General features: G+C 38.1%; 1 protein-coding gene across 1 annotated transcript in view; it reads left to right on the forward strand.

The window, feature by feature from the left end:
* The first annotated feature begins 7,684 nt into the window (after positions 1–7,684).
* Positions 7,685–24,872, forward strand: part of LOC127959720 (RING1 and YY1-binding protein B) — a 28,281-nt gene continuing 11,093 nt past the window's right edge. The window contains exons 1-2 of the mRNA XM_052559048.1: positions 7,685–8,049; positions 8,684–8,809. Coding sequence (XP_052415008.1) covers positions 8,024–8,049; positions 8,684–8,809 — 152 coding nt within the window. The 5' untranslated portion in view covers positions 7,685–8,023. The remainder of the gene's footprint in view (positions 8,050–8,683; positions 8,810–24,872) is intronic.

Genomic DNA, 24,872 nt, shown 5'->3' on the forward strand with positions numbered 1-24,872 from the left:
TGTGAGAGTGATAATAATCATTAATCACAGAATTTGGAAAGTAACTATAGTGTAAAAAACTTGAGAGAACTTCGGAAAGGTATCATTCTCAGAATGCAATTATAGTTGCAATTAAAATGACTGTTATTTTCTCATTTGATATTAAAGTACATTTTTAAGCCAGCTTGAGAACAAATAATTATCAATAATAAAAAAATCATTCATGTTTTGTTTGCTTTGTTTTTTAATATATAAACTTAACTCATGACTATGGAGGCAAAATAAATAAATCAGTCATTGCAGCCTTTTTATCTTACAATGATTTTTCAGAATTTTTAGATGTATCACAATTCTTAGAAGGAAATTCAAAATTTTAAAGATAGAAACTCAGTTGCAAGAAAAACGGTTATAATTGTGTGGTTAAAAAAAAAATCATCAAACTAATTTGCGAGATAAAACTTGTGAGAAAGAAAGTCAGAATTCTCAGACATGAGACTAAAATGATCAAGTAGGAAGTATGTGCAGAGATGAAGGTGCTACACAGCCAGAAACAGGCTGGTAATGGTTTGACAATATTTCCTCATTGTATTCTAACATTGATAAATTGTTGCATAACCCTTACATTGTAATTCAAGTCTTTACCCTGTCCTCAGCTGTTTCAATAAACTCTTATTTTAAATTTCCAGTTCTGAATGTTGCAGAATGTTTTTTTTGTATTACCTCAAGCTCTTTAATCTCAAAAAGAAAGAAGATTTTGATTCCTCATGACATGAAGTATTCTTCTTTGAAGGATTCCTTTGATTGCATCACAACATTCTTCCTCACACTTAAGCAATGATTTCATCAGAAGGTATGGAGAACTTAATCAGAGCTATAATCAGAAAACAGTATAGACAGTGTATGTTCTGTGTACATTTTATGTGCTCATCCACAATATTTAGTAGACATGTATTAGGTTAATTAAAACGGGGCCACTTCAGGTCATTAGGTTTCTTTGAAATTGCTTTTCTTGGAAAAGCCTATGTTCCATATGACATTAGCGACTTGCCTGGGGTTGCCTGCTTGATCAGTCTTTCAAACACAATAGCTTTAATGCCATCACGAAAGGTTTCTGCTTGTGATGAAATGTCACCCTGCTTGTTATTGAAGCCAAAAAAGCCTTGGTCTTCTCTCACCTCAGCAACAACCCCCTGCCATCTTACCTGATTCTCTCTCTCGCCTCATGTTCTGATGAAACACTCTCCATTATCCAATTCCACTTAACCTATTGTCCCCCGTTCTCTGCCTTCCTCAGCCTCTGTCTCTGGCTTTAATGCATTTTCCCACCCACACCTCTCTGCTCCCCTCTCTCTCCCTCCTCTACCTTTCTGAGTCTCACACTTATCACATGTAATAATATGAGTCTAATGTGAAGGTTTCTTGCCCTCTAAAAACGGTTGCAGACACATCATAATGGAGCTTAGGGGTGTGGAGGAAAGTGATAAACACATAAAGCATCTTGTTCCTCTATTTCCCATTAGTGCCAGATGGATATTTTCTGATAACGTCAAGCATATGGGAAGAGAACAGGTAATAAGCATGTAAGAAAAAAAAAATATCCAGAACTTCGGCATTGTCCATTTTTGTGCAGTTCACATAGTGTGCAGGTTGTGTACTTCACAACCAGCTGAGTCACCAGAAAGGAAAGGGGAGCAAGTAGACAAGGTGTCCTCTAAAGGTCCTCAGTTAAATGAATCAAGCACATTGGGGATTGATTGGCGAGTTGACTGCATTGCTCTCGTCAATGAACTAATCAGTCAAATTGAACAAGAACCCACTGTTACCTGGTGAGATTCTACTGCTTGGTTCAGTCTAAACATCATCCATATTAAGCTGAAGCCTTCTTAGCCTTAGATGGCAAGCAAACGGAGCTCCTGCAGTCCGTTCACTGACCATCTAATGCAAACTGCACACAAAACATGATTATGTGAACCATTTAGATCTGAATTGAGAATGTCTTTAGAGTGCTGCAGCTGTCAAACCCTTAATTTTCTATGGGTTCCCTTGAGACTTTCATATGGGTTTTCATAATGGGGCTTCAATTCATAAGTAAAATAACTTGTCTGTGGTAAACATAATTTGACAATACTTGGATATTTTGTTGTTGTATACATAAACTGCACACACTACATCCACTTGATGCAGTTACATATTGCATAATTTGTTTTAAATAAATCTAAGAGAATTTGCATTTTTAGAATGGTTCTGTGCAATTCACGCTGTAGAGCACAACAACCAACCACAGACATTGTTTTACTCATAAATTGAAAAACAACATTATAAAAACCTATTGGAAATTCTTAAGAGAACCTATGGCAAAATAGTCTTCCAGGTTTTGACATCACGCCTACAGCACTTTATTCCAGTACAGTTCCTGAAACCAAATTGAGGCAGTAAATTTGAATTTGAAGGTAAGAATATAGAAATTGTTGACTAGAAAATTATATAATATGTGACTTTGGACCACAAAAACAGTCATAAAGGTAAATTTTTTGAAATAAAGATTTAAACATCTTCTATTACTAATCAAAAATAAAGTTTTGATACATTTACAGTAGGAAATTTACTAAATATCTACATGGAGCATGATCTTTACTAAATGTCCTAATGATTTTGGGCATAAATTAAAAATCAATCATTTTGACCCATACGATGTATTTTTGTCTATTGCTACAAATATATCCCAGCAACTTAAGATTGCTTTTGTGGACCAGGTGTGTGTGTGTGTGTGTGTGTGTGTGTGTGTGTGTGTGTGTGTGTGTGTGTGTGTGTGTGTGTATATATATATATATATATATATCACTCAGTTTTTCGGAATGTAATACCTGTTTGGAATTTCCTTAAATTCAAATTCCTTTTCCTGTCTAAATTTAATTTAATTTCAGCTTCCTGTGGCTTATGGCTAATTAAATTTAAAATCCACATCCTTACATGAAAGAGAGCTAATTCTAAATTTTGTTCCAGTCTGATGGCTTTTACACAACTTCCAGGAGTTAGGATGGGATTTTTACCTGTGTCTGCTTGAAGAATAATTTGCAGGGTTCACCGAATCTAAAATATTTTGTTTAAGGCACTTTTTAATCTGAGGTTAACTACATATTTACATCCATAACTTAATATTCGATGTTTGCTTTCCAAGTTTACCTGTGCAATATAATTCTCTCATTACTTTTGTATGGACTGAAATTCTTTTCACAGTAGTGTGTTATTGTGGTATCATCAATTTCAAATGTACCCACCTTTAAATGGTATGTAAAATAAACAGTGGTTGGCCTAAATGTCAGTCAGACAGTTTAATGTCTAGCTCTGTGAGACTCAGGTCTCCTTGACCACATCGGGTGATTTATAGTCTTCTGGGTAAACTGCTCTTGTCAGAAGTACCACATAAAAGCATTACAAAGTCTCTAAACCCCTCATTCCTTCATCTAAAGGTGACCTATGCTCAAATAGCTTGATTTGAGTTTTTTCCTGATCAAAAATGTGCCACAATTCTTGGTCTGTCATGCCTGATTGTTTTCAAGTGACTTTGGTTTTGAAAACCATTTAGGAAGGCCTTTAACGGTGAAGAGTGACAATTTGAAAGATAAACAAGTGCTCTCCTTTTCATAGAGAGAAACGGCATCTGAAAGTGAGAGCGGCGGAGCTGGCAGCTGAAGCAAAGCGTCTCGTTTTCTTGTTTAAAGTTACAGTGCGCCTCTGAGTTAACAAACCATGGGATTGAGCCTTCCCACCATGCTGCCTGCGTGCATACGCATACTCCCCTGCACGTACACTTAGCTCGCAGGCCTTTGTTCTGTAACCTTTTGTGAAGCTTGCCCTGAATTCAGCAAAGCTCTACGCTTTAGAGTGAGACTAAAGGAGTCTCTCTCTCTCACTCTTATTCTCTCCCCCTTTGCCACCCCAACGCTCAGTCTGGCTCTCTTTGTCATCATTTTTTCAGTCTCTTCACCTGACTTTAGCAGTCTGTCTCTTTCCTTCGTTCTCTAACAAATAATATACTCACACTCAGTGTGTTTGCCAGCATTTGGTGGGATAATCTACCTTCCTCAAGATTTGGCTGCGCTTCTCCTTATCACTATGGGCTCATCAGGGCTTTAGCAGCTCTTGGATCTCTACCAGAGTGAGAGAACCACTTTCCAAACAGGAACTCTTATGGAGACATTCCTTGTGTGGAAAAGGAAATCATGACCTCCTTTCCCCCCTCATTCTCCCAGAGCACATATGCACACACATACGAAAAAATGTCTCGCTATTTAATCTCTGAGAATTACTTTGAGTGTGTATATCAAAACATATGTGCACTTTAAAAACAGTCCATAAAAATATGTTTTATCTGCATTTCGACTTATGCATTGCATTGTGCTGTGTAAACGCAATGTCCATAAACTGTTTTACTGTTTTGTTTTGGATTTTATTTCAGTGCATATTACTGCACTATATGATAAACAAGTTAGGTCAAAAGTAATCTAAAAGTAATCAGAAAGTAGTCTGATTATAATATGCAATGGATTACATTGCTATCTACAGTTTTTGGCATGTAATTTGAAATCAGTATTGGACAACAATTTGTAAGTATGCTGTAAAAATCAGTTTTTCAAAGTTGTAAACAAAACAAAAATGATTTGTAGTATGCCATACAGGAAAATTCTATCTTATTTTAATTCAGAGTTTTATTTTACTTATTACTTTGTAATTATTATTGAGATTTAATAACAATTTCTGAGTCAAAATTCCTACAATATATAAAAACTGAAAAAAATTAATAAAAAGATTTTGCTTCACTAAACTCTTGCCACAAAAGTCATGGGTGATAATGTGGGATCCTAAAGGAATGTGTATTTCAAGTACGCCTATCGATGAAGCCCTTCGTTTGGTAGCGTGCCAAATGAGAGCTCAAGCCAGATTTTGTTTTCAATCAGTCAGTGCTCTAGAAAAAAAAAAAACTTAAAATTCCCAGTGTCAGTGCCAGATATGCATATATATGGTCAACCACATTTGTCTCAAGAGAGAACAGGGATTGTAAGTAGCTCAAATGTGTCACCGAACATTGTGTTTACTGATCAGTGGAAATGAATTTGAAGTCCAGCACAAGCGTATGCACACACAATGAGTTTAGCCAACAAGAAGCAGCCCTAGGGGAGGCAGCCAGATGTGTTCTATCTGTAAGGTTAAAGGTCAAGTAGAACAAATTATATAAACGCATTCCCAGTAGCAAGAAAACGATCCAAAGGGCTGCAGATATGCTTCTGATTCTTTCTTCTGGCTTCAACAACATTAAATACTGAAATAACAGGCCGATCGTTTCTTCTTTATCATGTCTCCTTAGCTTATACCAAAAGAAAAAAGAAAAAGCAATGCAAAGTGTTAAGTGAAACGGGCTTGAGAATGGCAGCAAAGGTCAGAGTTGTGCATCAGAGGTAACTGTCAAATTGCTGGTTCGAAATTAATCAGGAAACATGAACCAAACACAAACAAAATGATAGAAATCCAGAGGTCACCCCGATTTTGTCCTTGAGCCAGGCATATAGTGCGCTTTTATTTTTAGGATACACTGGCCCCCTCTGATTAAATTGATTCATAATGTGTTTTATTTACCCTGGAAACAAACATTTTAAATTAATTTAAATGTCCTAGTAAAAGCAAGCAGGTCAAATAAAAATGGCTTTTATGCTATGCAGCACTTTTCAAAGCCCTGTTTTTATAGGAAACTTTTTTCTTTTTTTTTTCTTTTTTGTGATTATGGCATCAATATATGAATACTTGAAAATTCACTAATAAGCATTTATTTATTTATTATATGCCCAAATAAGATTAGAAAGTTGAATAATCTTTAGTTCTCACTTTTCTTTCTTTGTTAAAACTTCCTCTTTGTTAAAACTCATGTATCCAAACACTGTGGGCTTTGAGAATGCATCATCAAATAAAGGTTGACCGGCCACACTGAGAACAGAAAGAAACCATGTTCTCAGTTTCGGTCGATTCCATCTGTTTGCTAGATTCTCAGTTCTGATTGCTGTGTTCATCTGAGTCATCTTTACTCCCACATCACAGCTCATCATTCGTGAGACAGCACGTAAAAGCTAAAATCTGTGACATCAATCTGGTACCAAAGGTGACAGCCAAATGTACTGTTCTAATTTTAATCACAGGATTGCTCATCTAAATTAAGGACCTGACAGGTTCTTACAACTTTTCTCCAAGTTCTTTGCATTCAGTTATGAAGACAGAGCGTCAACTTGGTTTGTAAGCTCAGGTAATCAGTGCTGTGCAATATTTCATATTCGTCTAATGGGACTAAAAACACTTTGACAGCATCTGTGTTGTATTTTGTATTTACAATTGTGTGATTCTTGTATAATTTTCATGTCAATACTTCACTGGCCTTTGAAGTTCTTGGATTTTCCGAACCTTAGATGTTTGTTTTCTTAACAGTCCTGGATTTTGTAAGGAACCATCTGCAAAGAGTTCCAGATCAAACATCCAATCAACATCAGCCGGTAATAAACTTACGAGTCTGTCAAGAAGTTGCAACAGAGACCCAGCAGCACATGGAGAGAAAAGGGGGCACAAAGGGGCTGGAACCCCGGAGAGCAGCTAATGATTCACATTTCATATCCCCCCATACAGGGGCCCTCGTGTCTGCCATGAGGGGCCTCTTCGAGGGTTTGTTTTCACTGTGCAATCCAAAATAAATGGAAGCCGCAGATGAGGACTGGACACTTGAGAAATTGAAATCATGAAGTCCATGAGAAAAACACTAAAAACACTCATATCATTGTCTATTGCTCGTTATGTGTGTTCCCTTCATAATCTTTGGGTGTCCGTGTTTCACACCAAGAGAAACAGGTGAGGTAAATTGTGTTTATACTCAGGACGTCTTGTATCCTCCGTACAACCACCGTTTATTTTGGCACAATTTAGATTCTGGTCATGCTTGTCAAAGTAGATAAAAAGCCATGATTTACAAAATGTCAGTATGCTTATGTCAGTGACAACAAAACTCCATTGGCTCTCATTCATTAACAAGTGCAGCATTTTAAGCTCAGTCACACTAAATTACTTTTTTTTTTTCTAAATCCATCTTATGAATAACTGATCCATACATGTTTCTTTTTTTATGTTTTTGAGACCATCATTTTTTTAATCAAAATGTCATAAATTGGTGACATATAACCATTTCCCCCCCACATAATCAGTTTCATATGTCACGATTACTGGAAAAACTGTTGTCATTTCCATTAACTCGTGACTTTACTAAAGAGCCAAATATGAAAATATTACTTTCTGATCATTTAGATAGCCTACGAAAAACAGCTTTTCATAAGAAATGAGATAATTAAGTTTCTTCATACCAGTTGTAAGACACTCAAAAATAAAAAATAAAATCTGTGCTACCAAATTTCTTGCACTGAGATTCTTCAAGACTTAAAACTGGTAGGTCATCATTTGATCCCTCATTTCCATTTTTTTTTTTTTTTTTTTTTTTTATATGGTTAAATGATTACATTGTCTGAGATGGTACACCATAAGACAAAGTAAACGCCTTGGGTCATTTCAGTATTGAGGTGTCCCAAGTTGAACTTGGCATTTCTTCCAATCCAACGCACACTCCCCGGTGCTGCCACTGATATATAGCAGAGTCATTCAGTCATCGAGTCAGTCTTTCACTACTGCTTTCTTTCACCTCGACAGGCACACAGTCTAATTACGTTTGGCAATCGGAGAGAAGTGTAGTACTATTTCTCTATCCGTGCTGATTATTTCTGAGCTGGCGAGACTTTTAAACCGACGACAGCGGTGATTGGGCAGCGCAGTCACGGGATCCGCAGTCTCTTCGCCCTGCCTAGAGTCAGTCAGTCAGTCAGGAGAAGGCGAGTCTGCCTGCAAGCGCTTCTCTCAGTGTGGATCCACCAGACGCAGACATACACGCTCACACGGACCTTCACACACAATTATTGTTAATTGCTGAACCCTTTTCGTTCTTTTGAGAGTCCGTTTTTCCACCATGGGCGACAAAAAGAGCCCGACCAGGTAAGAAAGCGTCAACAGTCGGTAGTTTTCGAGGCGATTTTAGTGTCCGCGCGGCTGTGTTATTCGCTCGGTGGATACCCCGATGCTTTTCTCGAGGAGCGTTTCTCCTTTCTCTCAGAAACAAACGCAGCTATGGCGGCTTTCTCTTCTTCACAGATAACTCTAAACACGACTCGGTGCCTCTCAGACAAAGAGATTTTCTTCCTACGGGATACGCCTGGCCTCTTCGGACGCGGTTTTTAATCGAAGTTCGCCGTTAAATGGACGGTTTTTGACATTCAATTTCACGCCGTTCACCGACGCGATATCTTTAGCTCGCTGGCTAACGCTAGCAGCCATGCCTGCGGACACCAATCTAGACCCTTTAAGTGTATTATAGATGTGTTAAGCCCGGTGACTAGGAGCTACGGAGAATAACCGTGGCTAGTTAACTTAGCTGGTTAGCGTGTATTTCCAGTATTTTCCGGTTCTAATAAACCGTCCTCGCACGTCATGGCTCGGATTTTCTGTCACTTTTCTTTGCCACTTCGGTTACGTTAAACGCATTCGACACAGTGTATGACAAGATGTAGGATGTTAGGGGCCAAACGTGGGAGCTGACCTTAATAATTTGGACTTCTTTTTGTTGTTTAAGGCCAAAAAGACAAGCCAAACCGACAGCGGACGACGGATTTTGGGACTGTAGTGTGTGCACTTTCAGAAACAGTGCCGAAGCCTTCAAATGCAGCATCTGTGATGTACGGAAGGGCACGTCTACCAGGTATGGGCATTTACGCTGGACATCTGCAGCATTGCGATCCTGATCTCATCATTAATGTAGCTGATTTCGATGCTGTACTTGTTGATTTGCTGTTTAAGATTCATAGAAACGCCAGTCCTCTCATGCAAGTTAATTGTCATTTATTCAGTATGATGACTGGCATTAGATTGAGTTTGGCAGCCAGCCTGTGCAGTCATTGCAGTGGCAGGCAAACTTTCTTTGTCTTGCATTAGCTCGAACACAATTTATTGCTTTGGATTTGCGTGCAAATGCTTTGACTGCAGCTCCGTGGTCTTGCATGCTTGCTGCAGTGTTTGCATGTGTGGCTCCAGTCAGATTTGCCATTGAACGTTGTGGCTGGCATTTGTTGGGTTTGATCAAAAGTGTTTGATGTCTGGGTGTGTTTATATGCTGTCAAGCTATTATAGAGATGTTTGCTGTTTAAGATCCAGAGCAGGAAATACATTTACTTGGGTTTTTCTTGTCTTTTTAATGTGGTTTAAAGGTCAATCAGGTGTCAGAAATTCTTGTTCTGTCTTCAGGATGTGACGCTTGTGTTGTAACAGGTTTGTAAGTGAAACAGTTTCTGCTTGATTTAAGAATAAGCGTAACCTGCTACTCATTTGTAATAACAGTTTAGCTAAGAGCAAAGAATCAGACGTTAATGTTGTCTTTCTGGTTTGTCTAATAGAGTGACTGCTTTAATATCTGTGCCGTTTGGTTGGAAGCTGTCACTAACAGGTCTAGGTGTGCTCATGAAGGTCATTTAATCAAGTGCTTCTCATTCTTTAAACTGGAAGACTGTACGTTTTGGAAGTTACCCTTATTTGATGCCTAGTTCAGGATGTCTGGTTGGTTTATGATAGCAGCATAGATGCATCCTTGCGCTACCCAAGATATACCTAAAAAATGTACTACTGTTAAACAGTTTAACCATGTGGATCAACTTTATTTCTATCTACAGCACACAATACCTGGCTCACAGTTGTCTGCCATTTTTTTTTTTTTTACAAATATATTTTTATTTATTTATTTTTGCTGTTCATCAAAGTGCCTCCTGGCTGGACACTTTACTATTTCATGACGGAACTTTAACATCCATAGAAGCTTTCCATAGCAGGTTTTTATTTTTATATATTTATACAATGTTCATCACATTCTTAACATCACTGTTCACCAAAAGGTTTTTTGGGAACCCTAAATCTAATCTTTAATTTCATTTCTGTGAAAACTCCCTTCTTTTTTTTTTTATGAGTGACTGTGTTTTGCATGCTGTATCGCGGGGGAAGTATGTTGAAAATATTTTAAGTACGGTAAATGGGGAGACATCCAAAATGTGCAGTGCTGGGGTACTCCAAAACCAGGATTAAGAACCGTTGATAAAATCAACAAATGAATGTTCAGTTTGCCTGAAATGCCATCGTGGTCATATTCCTGTAAGCGAATGTAGCTTTCTACCCTCAGTTACGTTTGTTCTACGTCTGTCTGTGATGCGCTGTGTTTGTTATGATGTGTGAACCCGCCAACACTTCTCATCAGCTGACTGATGTGGTGTCTTCAGCAATGAGTAATATGCAGCCGCACGCAGTAATCCCCGTGCTCTAACCTTTTCTTTTGCTCTTTTACACCCAGTGCTTTCCTGACATTTGGGGGAAAGAGGAGGTGTTGGGAGAAGTCAGACACTCCAAAACAGCGTATTTGTCAATAGCGATTGGTTCGTTAATTCCCTTTCGAAACCGAGCACAGCTCATGGATCTGTTTGCAGAAAGCAGGCATGTACATTTGTGGTAATGACAGGAAATTATGCCATGCATGTTGGAAACCCCTTGTCTCACTTTTGCTGGCAGAAGCCCAGCTCCTATCAGTCTGCTAAATAGAAATCGCACAGTATTGCTGATGAGAGCCGCTCTGTCTGTTTGATCTGTGCTGTCAAGCTTTGATGGATGCGATTGTTTGCTGATGTAAGAAGCCTGGCTCCCTTTGTAATGAGGACTAATTAGCCATCTTGTCCACGTTTGATGTATTCCAGTGGTGCACGGAAGGGAGCATGGGGCGCTTGCAGAGAAACGATGCACTCTTTTACAAGTGTGTAGCCGTTTATGCTCCCATCTCAGCACCTTTTATCTCTGTTCCTCCCTCAATGAATGGGTCTTTGTGGTGTTGATAACGCATTCCACTCACCAATTATTTTATCTTTGTTGGTCTTTGGAGTTCAAAGAATGCAGAGACCCCCTGTGCAAGGATGCTTGTAGATTAGCAGTGCATGTTTTTTTGTCATGTAAAGAAGGTCTGTTTAAAGCACCAAGATTGTTGCGGAGCATTATCTGATTCCTGAGCACTTTGGATTCGAGCTGATTGATTTTTTTTTAATACAGCGTGAACTTGGCTGATGTGGACTTAGGATGTTTATTAAAGGCAAATTTTAGGGAAAATGTTAACTGAGCATAACAGAGTCTCTTTTGCCCAACTGACTCCCTAACGGACCTCATAAAGGTTTGGATGTCCACTTGTGTACTGGGCAATTTGACGCTCGACAGCGTGCAAATTAAGTGTTGAATGAATTATATGCATGGCTTTCATGCTCGTGTATTCGCAACTTGCAGGATTGTATGAGTTGGATGACATCTTTGCTGGAGGGCATGTCTCTGTTTTTCCCATACAGCAGCTGCACACTTCATGGACTCATTCACTTTGTGTTTCCATGGCAGTAGAGGTTATCTAGGGTCATGCTACTGTCAACCTTGCAGAAATTTGTACTGCATCACTGTGGGCTTGTTGCATGATATGCAAGTAGTTGTTTGGTCTGTATGTTATTGGTGAGGTTGCACTTTTTGGATTTAAGCTAATCAGAATAAAAAAAAATCACTCTCAAGCCCAAAGGAAAGCTTAGAACCATCTCCTTTCCTCTTAGCCCATCAAAATCAAATGCCTTCAAGCAGCATTCCTTGTAGATCATGTTTTAATATTACATTGGAATCCTGAGAACAGAAGTGAAGAATGTGACACCTTGCTTCAGTATCAGGTTCTGTGGTCGTTGTGTTCCAAGATGCATATCAGTCACCCACAGGTTTGAGGGAAGAATCCATTAGGAGATTTCTTAAGTTGATTGATGTGCCGGATCGGGGGAAGTGTCATTTGGCCTTCGCGGTTACCTTGATCTTCAATGCTTGGGTACTTTTTACTTCCCCTGAAGCTCCTTGCCAGGTCCCAGCCAAAGTTTTTCCTCCTTTACACAAGTGTCCAAGTAATTTTTTTCCCCTTCTTTTTTTCAAATTAAGCTAATCAAATGCAAAACCACAAGAAATATTTTACCAAATTTTGTGAAGTGAATCTGATTTTGAATGTCAATTTGAGTCCTTTTAAAGCTCACACATGACAAGAATGATTAGACTGTTAACATTAGCAAATCTGAATAATTAATTTTTTTACAACATTTATTAATGTAGGCTAAGTGATACTTTTGGTCATTATTAATTCATGTTAGTTTATAACACATTAATGTTAATTTATACAACTAATGTATTAGCATATGGAGAAATTAACATTAACCGAGACTACTAAAGGCTGTGAAAGTGTTGTTCATTGTTCATGAAACCTAATGCATTTACTTAATGTTCTGAACTTTTTTCTAGGCTTGATTGTGTTTATGGGGTGCACTCTAACGTGTGTGTTAATGCTTCGTTAAAAAAATAAAATAAATTCCCCATAATTTACCTTTATTCCAACCCGCTCTGTTCCTTCTCCTTAACATGCTGATTATTTCCTGCTTTTATGAAGCCTCTTCCTAAGAAATAGACGACTGGCTACGATTGGTTAGCTACTCTTGTGTGTTGTGATTGGCTAAACCACCTCTAGTGTGTGTCTAAACATCCCGCCCCTCACCTCAGGGGCATGTGCTCTAGTTGTATTGTAAACAATGGTGTTGTCTATTTTGCTTATCAACATGAGTCTGATTGAGAAGCAGAGGAAATCAGTGAAGAGGATCATGTAGAACCTGTGCAAGCACAGCTCTTAATGGTATGTTTCTTTGTATGTTGTTGTCTCATAATTTTAGATATGCTGTTATTTGTAAATGCTACTGCTTCTGTTAGCTTTTAATATACGGTTTTATCTTGATTAAAGCTCTAATACAGCACGGCAACCACATGCGCGTTCATGTTTAATGCTTCTCATAGCTATGTGAAAATAGGTGTATAAATGTAACGGTTTATTCTTGGAGCTTAGCTGCTGAGCTGGTGATCTGAATGAGAAAGTGAGAGAGATGCAGAGCGACGCGAGAAAGAGAACTGCTGCTTTAGAACATTGATTTTGAATCCATTAGAATCGTTAGAAAACAGAACCGCGATTGATATATGAATAGATTTTTACATCCACCCCTAGTTTTCTTCCTTTTCTCTAAAGCAATGCAGCATGGCCTCACCCCCTTTGTTGCATGGTGTTGCAACCATGCCTTAAAAAAGTTCATTGATAAAGCTTACACAAGACAAAATGTTACATATATAGATGGTGTGCAGTGTGCAACCTCACAGAATTGGCTCTTCCAGTGCTTCTACAGCAGCAAGCATACATACTTTTATATTTAAACTTTTTTTTGCATTACATGCCCAGTAGTTGTTCAGTCTCATACATTTACAGAAAACATTCTGATATGTTATTTAATTTACACTGAATGAGAGTTGTAAAGTTGCCACTTATTGTATTTCTGTTGATTGGCCAGACTAGATCTTTTATTATGGATTTTTACAGAATCCTTGCATTAAATTTGCAGAGAGATACTTTGTTGAAACGTTTGACTCATCGAAACTGAATAAAAATTGAGTTGTTTTCAATATTCCATGTTCAATGAGTTTCAGTGTTGACAGTCTCTCTCGTGTGTCATGAAGGTAGGTACATAGAGCAAGCAAGTGGAATAATAAGTATGTCACAGCGCACAAATTCAAAGATCTGTTCAGCTGATGGTTTTTTTTCTGATTTAATGGGAAATTGATGTTTTAAGTGCCTCGTTCCACTAGTAATAACATAATATTGTCTTGACACTATTGATTTGTGAAATCAACAAGGATGGCTTAGATTCGGTGTGTGTAATTGATGAAGCTGAGATTTACAATCCAGTAATTTTCTTCGCCATTGTTTGAGTGCAGATTGTTGAGGATAATGAAATTACATAATCAGGTGGTGCCAACACTGTGTCAAATTCTCCCATATATCTACAAACACACTGTGATGCACTCTTGCTTATCCACAGTTATCAGCATTTAGACCTGCTTTAACCCACATGCATAAGCTTTTAATCTATACCAGTGTGTTAATTGAGGGTGTGAAACTTCTTAATGAGATTGTAGACATTTAAGCAAATCAGCACAATAGTCCTCTTTCACTGAAAATAAGAACAATATCTGGAATACACAGATGGGATTTTAGTCTTGTAGAGTTCAGATAGAGGTGAAGAGTAGTGATCACACATTATCTGGCAATTTTGTCACTTGGGATTGGAAGAATCTACCAACAGGTACTAAACATGTTGTTTTAAAATGTTGTAGTCTGGAATTAATTTAGATATTGAATTTCTGCAGTTCTATGTACATCTCATTTGTTGTCATTAAGTTTTAAGTTGTGTTGTATTAAGTGAGATCCAAAAGTCTGAGACTACCAGTTAAAATGCATCTATTTTTAATAGGTCTATCTAGGTAATAAAATATGATCTATTTCGATTTTAATCGATTCTCATTTTTCTGAAACAATATTGATTCTTATATCCCAAGAATTGATTAGTCTAGGCGGTTTTCAGTATATTATAATAAGCATTGTGCTTTTACTTTTAATCTGAAACAAAGTCTCAAATTTCAAATTCTGTCAATTGTATTGCAATATTCAAACAATCAATGCCGTTTTGGTGCCGTTTAATGTGGAGTGACAGAATGCTGTAGCGCCTTAGTTCAACAGATGTGAACTAATCATCTCCTCCACATTATTACCAGTTTCAGCACAAAATAAACATTATTAAACATCCGAAGGTAAGTCTAAATTGTAAACAACTTTACAATCTGTATCCTGTCTCATGTAATCACTCAATCCGTGTTTCAGCCATGCAATGATGTCAGTATAATGGCTTGTAAACAATGTCACCTAACGTCACATTTACCTCAGAAAAAACATATTCGGTAACCACAAACTCATTAGTCAGCTAGAAAAATAAACTGTAGACGGGGTTTGCTAAATATATGCACCATATAATTAGGGCTGGGCGATTTTCCGGATTTGATCAATTGATTTGAATTTATTCCACGATAAAAATAATTTTTTAGAAAACGAGGAATCGCGATTTTGAATAGAAATATTACCAAATGTTAGAATTAGACGCTTTGACAGGATGCCGGTGATAACAGTAAAGAGAAGTTGCATGTTGGCTCATGTGATTAAGCACTCACATGTAACTTGCTCTGTGAAGGACCATAAATTTAGTGCTAGGCATCAATCACACAGTGCTTTTGTTTTGACATGCAGATACACTAGGGCTGGACGATTAATCGAAAAGTAATCAAAACTGAAATTAAGAACCTCTAACCGACGTAATTGTCCCATGTCGGTTATTTCCTGTTAGTACTTCCCCCTTAAAAGTGTGTGTAGCCACAGGATTCTGCCAGTCAGTGGCATAAAAGCAAAACACGGAGGAGAACGATGCTTCAACACATAGTGTTGAATATGGTGTGTGAGCCTTGAGTCTTTACTAAACTTTGTCAGTTGTATTTGTTTTATGGTTTGGACATTCAAGCGATTAGACGATTTGATGTGTATTATTATCTTGAGCTACCATGTTCGTGCACAAGACGTGGAAAACCTGAACTGAGTAGCTGGTTACTCACGCGCTGTATATTATAGTAATGTAACTGACTCTCATGTAGCCTATGTTTTTACAGCATTAGTTAGGATAATTTTTCCCTTGAATATTTGACGTATAGGCCTATTATCAGCCTAATGATCTACAATCTACAATATTGTCAAATAAAATGTTATTATATTCTTTACAGTGGGATCCAAAAGTCATAAGAGAATATATTTTTACAATTATTTTATGCTTTCTGCATAATAATTTGAGTGGAAAGTTGATTTTTCTTATTATTTGGGTGTTTTTGATGACAGCAGCACTTCACAAACTTTCACTGAACCTGATGATCGAATTCTCATTTGTTTTACATATTACTTGATTTATACTTTTAAATGGGTTTGAAGATTCCCAGCATTTCAGTGTATTTAGACTTTTTCGATCACACTGAACTCCTCCCTGCCCTGGAGATAGGTTGACGCTTAGTATTGAGTTTGAACCGTCTGTGTGTGTGTGTGTGTGTGTGTGTGTCTGTCTGGGTGGGCTGAAATTGGCTGAAAGTGATTTAGCAACAGAGAAATTGCTGGTCGTGTGATTCTGAAGGGAGGCAGATGACAAGGCACCAGAGAGGAGATTAAAAAAGAGACCAAAAGAATAGAGAGAGTGAATGAATGCAAGAGCGCGAGCGAGTAAGTGTGGGTGTTGTACGTGTGTGCGCTGTGAGGAGGGGGTTGTGGGCCACTGCATGCTGAGTTTGATGGACGGCTCTGTTGGGATGTGCTCACTCAGCCAAGAGCCTCTCAGAGGGAAGGCAGAATGGAGCACATCATTACCCAGCGCAGGGAAGCACTGGGCTCACCCTCCTTCAACTCTCGCCATCCTCCTCCTCCTCACCCGCCGCATGTCATTCAGTCAGTGGAGCAGAGGAGGCTGCCGTTCGCCTGACTCATGAATATATCACATAACCACAGTCAGTGACGTTCGGTGACCACACTTACTCCGCTAACTGAGTAGGAACTGAAGCCGTTTCGATTGAGGGACTCTGCCTCGCTGTAGTCTGCAGCATCCAGCGCTGATGAAGATGGTAAGGCAGACAATGAAAGACGATGTGACTGACAGCTAGTCTCGATATGAGCTGGAGTTTTTGCCCGAGGAAATATAAAGCCATTACTATCTGCAGCTCTGCTTGTATATAGATGTTAGCGCTAAGAGGATTAGTCATCTTACTTTATTGCTTGCTGATGTGTTTTTCTATGACATATTGAAATTCGTCAGAGCAGTAAGTGCATGGATTCGCAGATAACGTATGAAGGTGATGGGCAAGGGAAACATCTTTTCAGTGAACTCTTCATGTGAATGTTTTATTTTACACAAGCAGGCCTATTGGAAAACGCAAGCAATATACCAAATCAAGCAACATCAACAAATGCTGCTAGAACCACTTTTTAAATGAATTGTAAACGCTTATAGAGTACACTTTAATATTTTATTCAAATTAATTCAGAAAGGTCTTTAAATTACACTATATATAATCTCTCTCTAATGCAGTCACTTTTTTTAAGTGTGACTTCAGTGTTCAAATTCTTTGTAGGCCCACAGCCTCCAGAAAGCTAAGTGTGGGAATAAATCTGTATTGAAACCTTTTTTTTTTCTCAGTGCAAATGTGAATCACAAAGGAGCAGTTCAGCGACAAGATGTGGTTTTCTATTTGAGCGCTTAACAAAAAGTGCTTCATTGTTGCATTTCTCCTTATTAGTTTAGCAGAGCAGGCCAGTCTAGACATAAATATTCAATAAATTGTTGTGGGGAATATGGTGCATATTGCACAGCCTTTAGCTTGTTCATACTGTTTCAAAAAGTGACCTGTAATTTATACAGGTCAGAGGCAAAGGCAGCACTCAAGGTTCTGTGAATCGGATGGAAAAGGGATCAACTCTTTTAGGTCATCCTGTGAAAAGAAACATAGAAAGATAGATGGATCCTTATGTGTGCTAAACACAAACACTACACCTGGTTTGCTGTCTGAGTGATGAGGGGAATAGAGCGGGTTCCTTTGGTGAAAGGTCAGACAACACAGGAAGCCTTCTCTTGGATGGATCAAAAAGAGAAAGGGATGTTAAGAAAAAAAGAAAAAAAATCGCTTCCTCTTTGCTAATTATAGACAGGCCCATACAGAGTTTGTGCTTGATTTCCAAGTCCAAAATATATTATTTATTTTTTATTTTTTTGATACTTGAGGAACAAATCCATTGTTTGTGTTGTTACTTGCAAACATATATTTTATGAATTTGAATCTTTTTGTCCAATTTATTTGCTACTTAAAAAAAAAAGCAGAACAAAAAGTCAGGAAAGAAATTATTTATTATTCTACACTGTCAGCTGAAGTACTGCGTTTTCACATTGCAGCTCACATCCATGACTAGAGAGCAGTTATATCACAGTTAGATTTTTCCCCACAGCTGAGATCTCCCCAGAGAGCAATTTCCTCCGGGAAGCGAGAGGGCCGAGTCCCTCCAGGGGAGATGAATGTTTAATGTCCTCCACCCAGTCGAGAGCAACAGCACAAGAACCCAGGACCTGTTCTCTAGGTGCTCTCTTCGCTAACTTCCTTCTGTACAGCAGGCACAAAGCCACTAATCTTCGTAGAATGGCTTATGGGAGCCCGGTCTCAGAGCTTGTTCAACACGCACACTCATGGCAGCTTCATCATCCCCCACCAGTCAAACGCTTAATGCTGCTACACCAGAGGATCAAGGCGCTCCACGTACTGCCACTGCACATAACTGTCGTGTTTGCCGTGATGTAAGGGGCGAGCGATGTTAAATCTAGTGGAGAATCTCACGAATGCTGTCAGGAAATGTCTAAAAAAATATAAAAATCTAGCGTATTTTTAGGACAAATTTGAGTGCTTTGCATTGCTTTTTTTTATGTTCAGAGTCCTCCATCTGAGCTTAATTAAATCTGTAGGCTCAGTAGAAAGTCTGGATTCAGTTCAACTAGCCTTGTCCTTTAAATGACAACAGATTGCTTTTTAGATTGCAGTCTGCCTATAAAGGTGCAGCCTTGTAGTCCAGTACCATGCATAAGTAGCAGATATGTATCCCATTGACCTGATTGTCCTCTCTCCAGGCCACTTTGTGTCCCCAAAGCATGCAAGAGTCAATGACCATGATTGCCTGTTTATGCTGCACTTGAAATGGAGAGCTGTGTTAATTGAGCTCTTTTTTTTTTTTTTTTTTTTAAATCTTCTCTTCACTGAAGCGTTATCACATTCTGTCTTTGCCTCTACAAGCAGTCTGTTTCATTTAACGGTGCCGTAATTTACTGCACCGCTAACATTTGTGTAACTGAAGCCTAGACTGGAGTCTTGCGGAAATGCCAACTGCTCCAGGAATTAAAGAGCCTCCATGTGCGGTGTCATTAATTACAGCACATCAGTTTAAAGTGACACATGTAACTGTGGGGGTCTTTTCAGACCAAGGCTTGTTTTCAGGCATTCTTACATTTAGAAAATGACTAGTTGTTTATATATATATGAGTTTAGTTTAATTCGTATAATGTAATGGAAAAATAATATGATTACATCAGAATAACTTTCTTTAATATACAGCAGAAAAAGTGCAATAGCCGATTGCAACAAAGCCCTTTAAGCTAAGAAAAGCCTTTGTTATAACTAGGGATGTCAAATTTCGATTATTTCCATGATCGATCGTCGTTTAAATTAACGATCAATTAATCGATTAATCGTTAACCATAATACTGCAAAATGCGTCTATTGCAGGCACGCAGTCAGCGGTATGACAGGATGTGCAAAAGCCACACACACACACAAAACGCTTTCTCACTTGAATTAAAGAGGTTTTAGTCTGAATAAAATGCTAGTAGCAGGATTATAAAATGAATAGATGCGATTATGATCATTTGATAAAATGAAGAGAGCGCGCCATACTTTTGAGGTCATTTTACTTTGTTGACAGTTTCCAATCCCGCACGGAGAACGCTGAACGCGCCTCTTTAAATGGTTTTGTGGTGCTCGTTGTTGTATTTTAAAGCAAAATTGCAATGTTTTCAACTCACATTATTGTATAAAATTATCCGAAATGTGGAGCGCGTGTGACTGCGCTGCACATTAAGTGAACTACATCGGCGCTGCTGCACCAAAACACAGTTGCTCACATTAATTTGATCCTGCTGGATTCTGTCCTAGAAAATGTCAGATTTTTAAAAATCCGGCATACAGCGCATTAGATCGTGACAGTGCATGCGTGCACACGAGGATGAGCGAGCGGGGCTTTGGCTAGATTTATTTGGAGGTTATTGCTCATGTCTCATTCGGCACAAATCGAAATGTTTCCATATTCGCAATGTATTTGAATGTTAAACTATTATTTATAATGTAAACTAGGCTTGTACTTAACACGCATTCGCATATAGACGGAAAAGATGATCCTCTTCATATGAGCAAAAACGTCCTTGGCATAACAGCAGAGTGGACCGGTATACTACGGTCTATTTAAACTGACCAGTGTAACCTTTTAATGTTTAGTTGACATTTTATTTTGATAATGAACAGACTGCGATGTAAGTTTGAATCGCTAGAATATACGTGTGCAGCAGGCTCCGGGGCGATCGAAACAGCTGAGACATTAAAAAAAATATATATATTTTCCGCAAAAGTGTTTACTTTCATTTGTGCACACTCACAATAAAAAAAGAAGATTTGTGCTCTTGTAAAATAAAGCAAACAAACAGAATGCGTTGTCATCCTTTTTTTTTTTTTTGTGAACTTATGGAGCGCCCACACTTCTGTTTTAAATCCGTTAATCTTAATTAGCCTATTTAAGTCGGATATATTTCGCATAGCCTATTTAAAAAAAAAAAAAAAACATGAAAACAAATTGTTATTTTTATGTTGGGCCTATTACTTAGTAGGCTATAAATGTTCCTTAAAGCATCCCATTTTGTCCCAGGGCTTAGAACCTGTGCCCTAGTCAGGTCCATGCAGAAACTTGTGAACGATGCTCGGCGTCACCGTTTAGTGACAGCAGTGAATGCTCCAGGAATGTGTCGGTCACAGCGCCTATTAATCGCTGTTTTGAATCCAGCAATTATTTATTTAGAAATGATAAGATCTGATTATGACAAGTGTGGTATAAAAGCTTTGTTTATTAGAGGAATAATAGGTTAACTGGAAAATGTTAGCTCGCGACCATGCTTTTGGACCCCATAGTCTTCATTTACGCGGCTTTGTTCTGGTTTGCCGGTTGGTCACGAATTTCCACAAATTCAGTATATTTAGGCATCGTTTCTTTTCCTAAATCTTCATAGTCTAACCCTCTAATTTCCCAGGTTTATTTTATTATCTTTCGCTTTTAATAACTGTTTTCGCATCTCTTACTGTGGTAAACATGGGAAGGGAAATTAAAGATTTCATGAATTAAGAATTCGTTCGATTTATTAATTTGATCCCTTATTTCACTTAAATCATGGGTTATTTAGGGAACAAAATTAATGAAACATGGACAATTGCCACATTAATAATTCGTAGGAATGAATTAACAAGTTGTAGGAATGAATAGACTACCTGTCCTGTCACTGTGTCCCGCAGCCCTGCAAAGCGCACGATATAAAACAGTTATCTGATGAAATGATTAGTAACTACATTTCTATTGCATTTAATGTTGAAGAACTTTTATGTTGTTTCTATTTTAATGTACTTTAAAGTTTAAATCACATTAAAAGCTTAATTTGTACATTGTGAATGAATGATGATGCTTTTATATATCGTCACCGTCACTCACAGCCGCTCGCACGTGTTGAGTGCGCATGAGCCGCACGCAGCCCAACATTGAATCGGTTAACCGACCATCGACAGCCTTAATCGATTGCATCTCTTATCGACAATTAATCGATCATCGATTAATCGTTGACATCCCTAGTTATAACCATTAGTTTTTAGCCTAAGGGGTGGGTTGCAGCTGAGCCCAGATCTTTGCATTGTGACTCTTGGATCTTGAAGTTTGTGAAGGGTTTCTTATTTTTAATGATCCATGCATTTTCAATTGGTTTAATCTGAGGTTTTCCTTTTGCTCATGTTGGTTTCTGTCCAGCAAGGACTTGAGAGCACTAGGACTATGTTTGGAATGGAATACTAGCGTCATACTTGCTGTTTACAGCACAGTAAAAGTTAGTATGCTGGAACACATTGCATATTTAATTCATCAAGTGGCATTCATTTAGCTTTTGGAAGTAAATATGAATATTTCACATTTTTTATCAATTATTTCATAAATTACTAGATTTAGAGCCAGATTAAATGAATGTTGTAGAGTAAATCATGATTTATGTTTCTTCCAGTTTATTGATGAAACCATAATTGGAAGGACAATTCAAGTGCTTTGCATTGCATTGTGGGATACAGTGTTCTATATTGTACTGCAGATTTTGTCAAATGTAGGTCAACTGGATGTTCTATGCATAAAGGAAATGTAATATGCACAGTAAGTATACTATGTACTGCAGAAGCATAACTTAATTTGATGCAACTGAAATAAGCCTGTGAGGAAGAGAGATACAGTCCATTGAGTAGTTTGGAATATTTGTCTTCATGTCATTTTTCCAGCAAGCGTTTTCTATGTTTTCTAAATGATGGACACTGAAGCATACAAGAGTGCATTGTCCCTTACAGCCTCATTTTAATTTAAGCCAAATTAAATGTGGCATATGCCCTGATTAATCCATAGTAAGAGTAGTATGGTTTTCCAAAACAACCACAATGACCTCTCTCATCCAGCTTCATTCAGGTTTCCCCTCGACTTGGCAACGTCTATTCGCTAATGTGAGTTTGGTCAGTGTCCATCTCAAACTGCATGCCCGTTCTACTTTTCCCACTGGAGTGATGCCACCTGTGTTCATACATGAGTCCTAGTCAACAGGGAGAGTTTATGATGAGGCGGTCATGTGTCAGTCATTAAATAATGCATTGTGTGGTTTTTGTTGTGCTCTGGGAGTGTTGACAGCAGTCCTGACATGCCAGTGAGCTCTCGTGGCTGAGTTACAGCTGGCACTGATTCATAGCTCAAATGTACGGCCTGTTTCTGTCTTGCTGTACTGCCCCTGATACAAATCACACCGCGTGGCAAGAGATCCTCTGAGGGGAGGTTAATCAAATAAATCACAGGCCTGTCCGGCACTAGACTCCTGGGCTAACCTCAAGTTGGAAGGGATTTCTGGATCCCCCTCAAGAGAGGTGAAATGAGCCAAGTACCTGTTAAGTGGAGGATTGTGCACTTTTGACTTTTCCCTGGTCTGGATTAGAGCAAATTCCCCAGTGTTCAGGGTACTACAGGTGATGGACTGAACGAGGCATCTGTCCTTGGCTTTCAGTACTTGTGTGTGATGATTGTTCTCATAAACCTTAGTCAGGGTAACGCCATATTTATTTTTGACAGGAATGAAAATGAGACTGTGAAGGATCGAAGTACATTGCATACAGTGGATTGTACTGTTGTTAAACAACATACCGACAGTTCAGCTGACGAAACGTATTTCTATAAAATTTTCAAGAGACAAAAGCTCCATAAAACAGCTTTAAAAGTCTTGAAAATTACACTATTTAGAACCTTTTATACAGTAAATGCTATTGTAAAGATTGTAGGTCGCAAACCCATTTTCATTTGCGTTAAATTTAATTCTGGTATCTAACCTGATTAGGATCTATACAGTTGTTGTTAACTAGCTAATAAATACTTAAAACCTGTAACAATGTTGCCAAAATACTTTGCCATTATAATCCATACATACTGGCTGATGTCCCTGACATCCATCAGATGCCTAATTACTAAATAGTAAGACTAGAAGATTACTTTTTAAGTTGTGCAAAATAGCTATTTTAAATATAATAAAACTTATATACTTTATTATATTAACTAAATATTTATATATTTGTGTTGCCAAAAGTACAGACCATGTTGCCATTCAGTACTGAAATTAAAACAATTTCAATTTTCAAAAATCTGCTGAACAGTGCTCATGATAGCGGGAAATGGACTGTCGTAAAATTTCAGTACCGGGTGGTATCGCAGTTGGTACTTTTAACAATACTATTACATATCACTCTTTTTACCTTTTAATGAAGGCAATAAGCCATAAGAAGCTGTGCATTACAGTAATTTTTATCATGGTAAAGACTTTTTTAAACACTAAAGTAGGGATGCACCGAAATGAAAATTCTTGGCCGAAACCGAAAACCGAAAAAGAGAAAACCAAGGCCGAAAACCGAAACCGAAACACCGAAAGAAATTATGCCAATTATTAGTACCATTGCATTTATTGCTATGACCGTGTACTAACTTTACTAAAATTAAAACATTGCAATTGTATAAATTAATATTAAAGTTTCAAAGATAATTACAATTACATAACTTATTTAAAAAAAAAACATAAAAATACACAATTACAAATGATGCAAATATTTATTAAGCACATTGCAACAATGCACAGTATAAAATAAAATTCAAACTAAAAATGTATCCCACTCATGTGTATATTTAATAATAATGTACAGGCCTACTGGCCTGCAGAAAGGTTTTAAAATGAACAGTTCTCTCATAAAAACAAAGTGCATTTAGGTGAAGTGCATTTGAAATTTTTCTATGTAGGACTAGAAAGTGCATTACTTCTCCAGTTGGCAAGACTGTTATCACTTCTGGGGATGGGGACTTCAGACAGATAACCATCTAGCTGTTGAGCAGTTGAGCTTGTCATCTGCCTGACATTTGAGAAATATTTGAGAGTGTGTATTTAAATAGGGCCAGGGCATAAATAAACATTTTTATCAAATTAAAGCAGAAATCTAGCATAAATACGGCTACAATCTGATATTATGTATGTATGTTTGTGTGTGTGTGTGTGTGTGTATATATAGTAGCCTAAGAACAAAATAGCCAACGTATTATAATTATTTGAGGCACTTTCTTGCAGAATTCCACTGAACATATCAGACAACGATGGTGCATGCCACTCATCTGGTGCAAAGACCAGTCTTTTTTTCTGCGCTCTGATCTGTCTCCTGCGCTTGGCGCTTCTCCGTCTCCACGCGGGTTCTCCGCATCCAGCGCGGCCTGGATCATTTCTTGTGCGCGCTGCCTTATTTCCGCATCCAAGTAACATTAATGGTCTTTATAACGCGGATCAAGCACATTCGCGATGAAGTGCAGAGGATCCGAAAAGATCTCAATG

Source organism: Carassius gibelio, chromosome B6, assembly GCF_023724105.1.
Source record: "Carassius gibelio isolate Cgi1373 ecotype wild population from Czech Republic chromosome B6, carGib1.2-hapl.c, whole genome shotgun sequence".
NCBI classification, from domain to species: Eukaryota; Metazoa; Chordata; class Actinopteri; order Cypriniformes; family Cyprinidae; genus Carassius; species Carassius gibelio.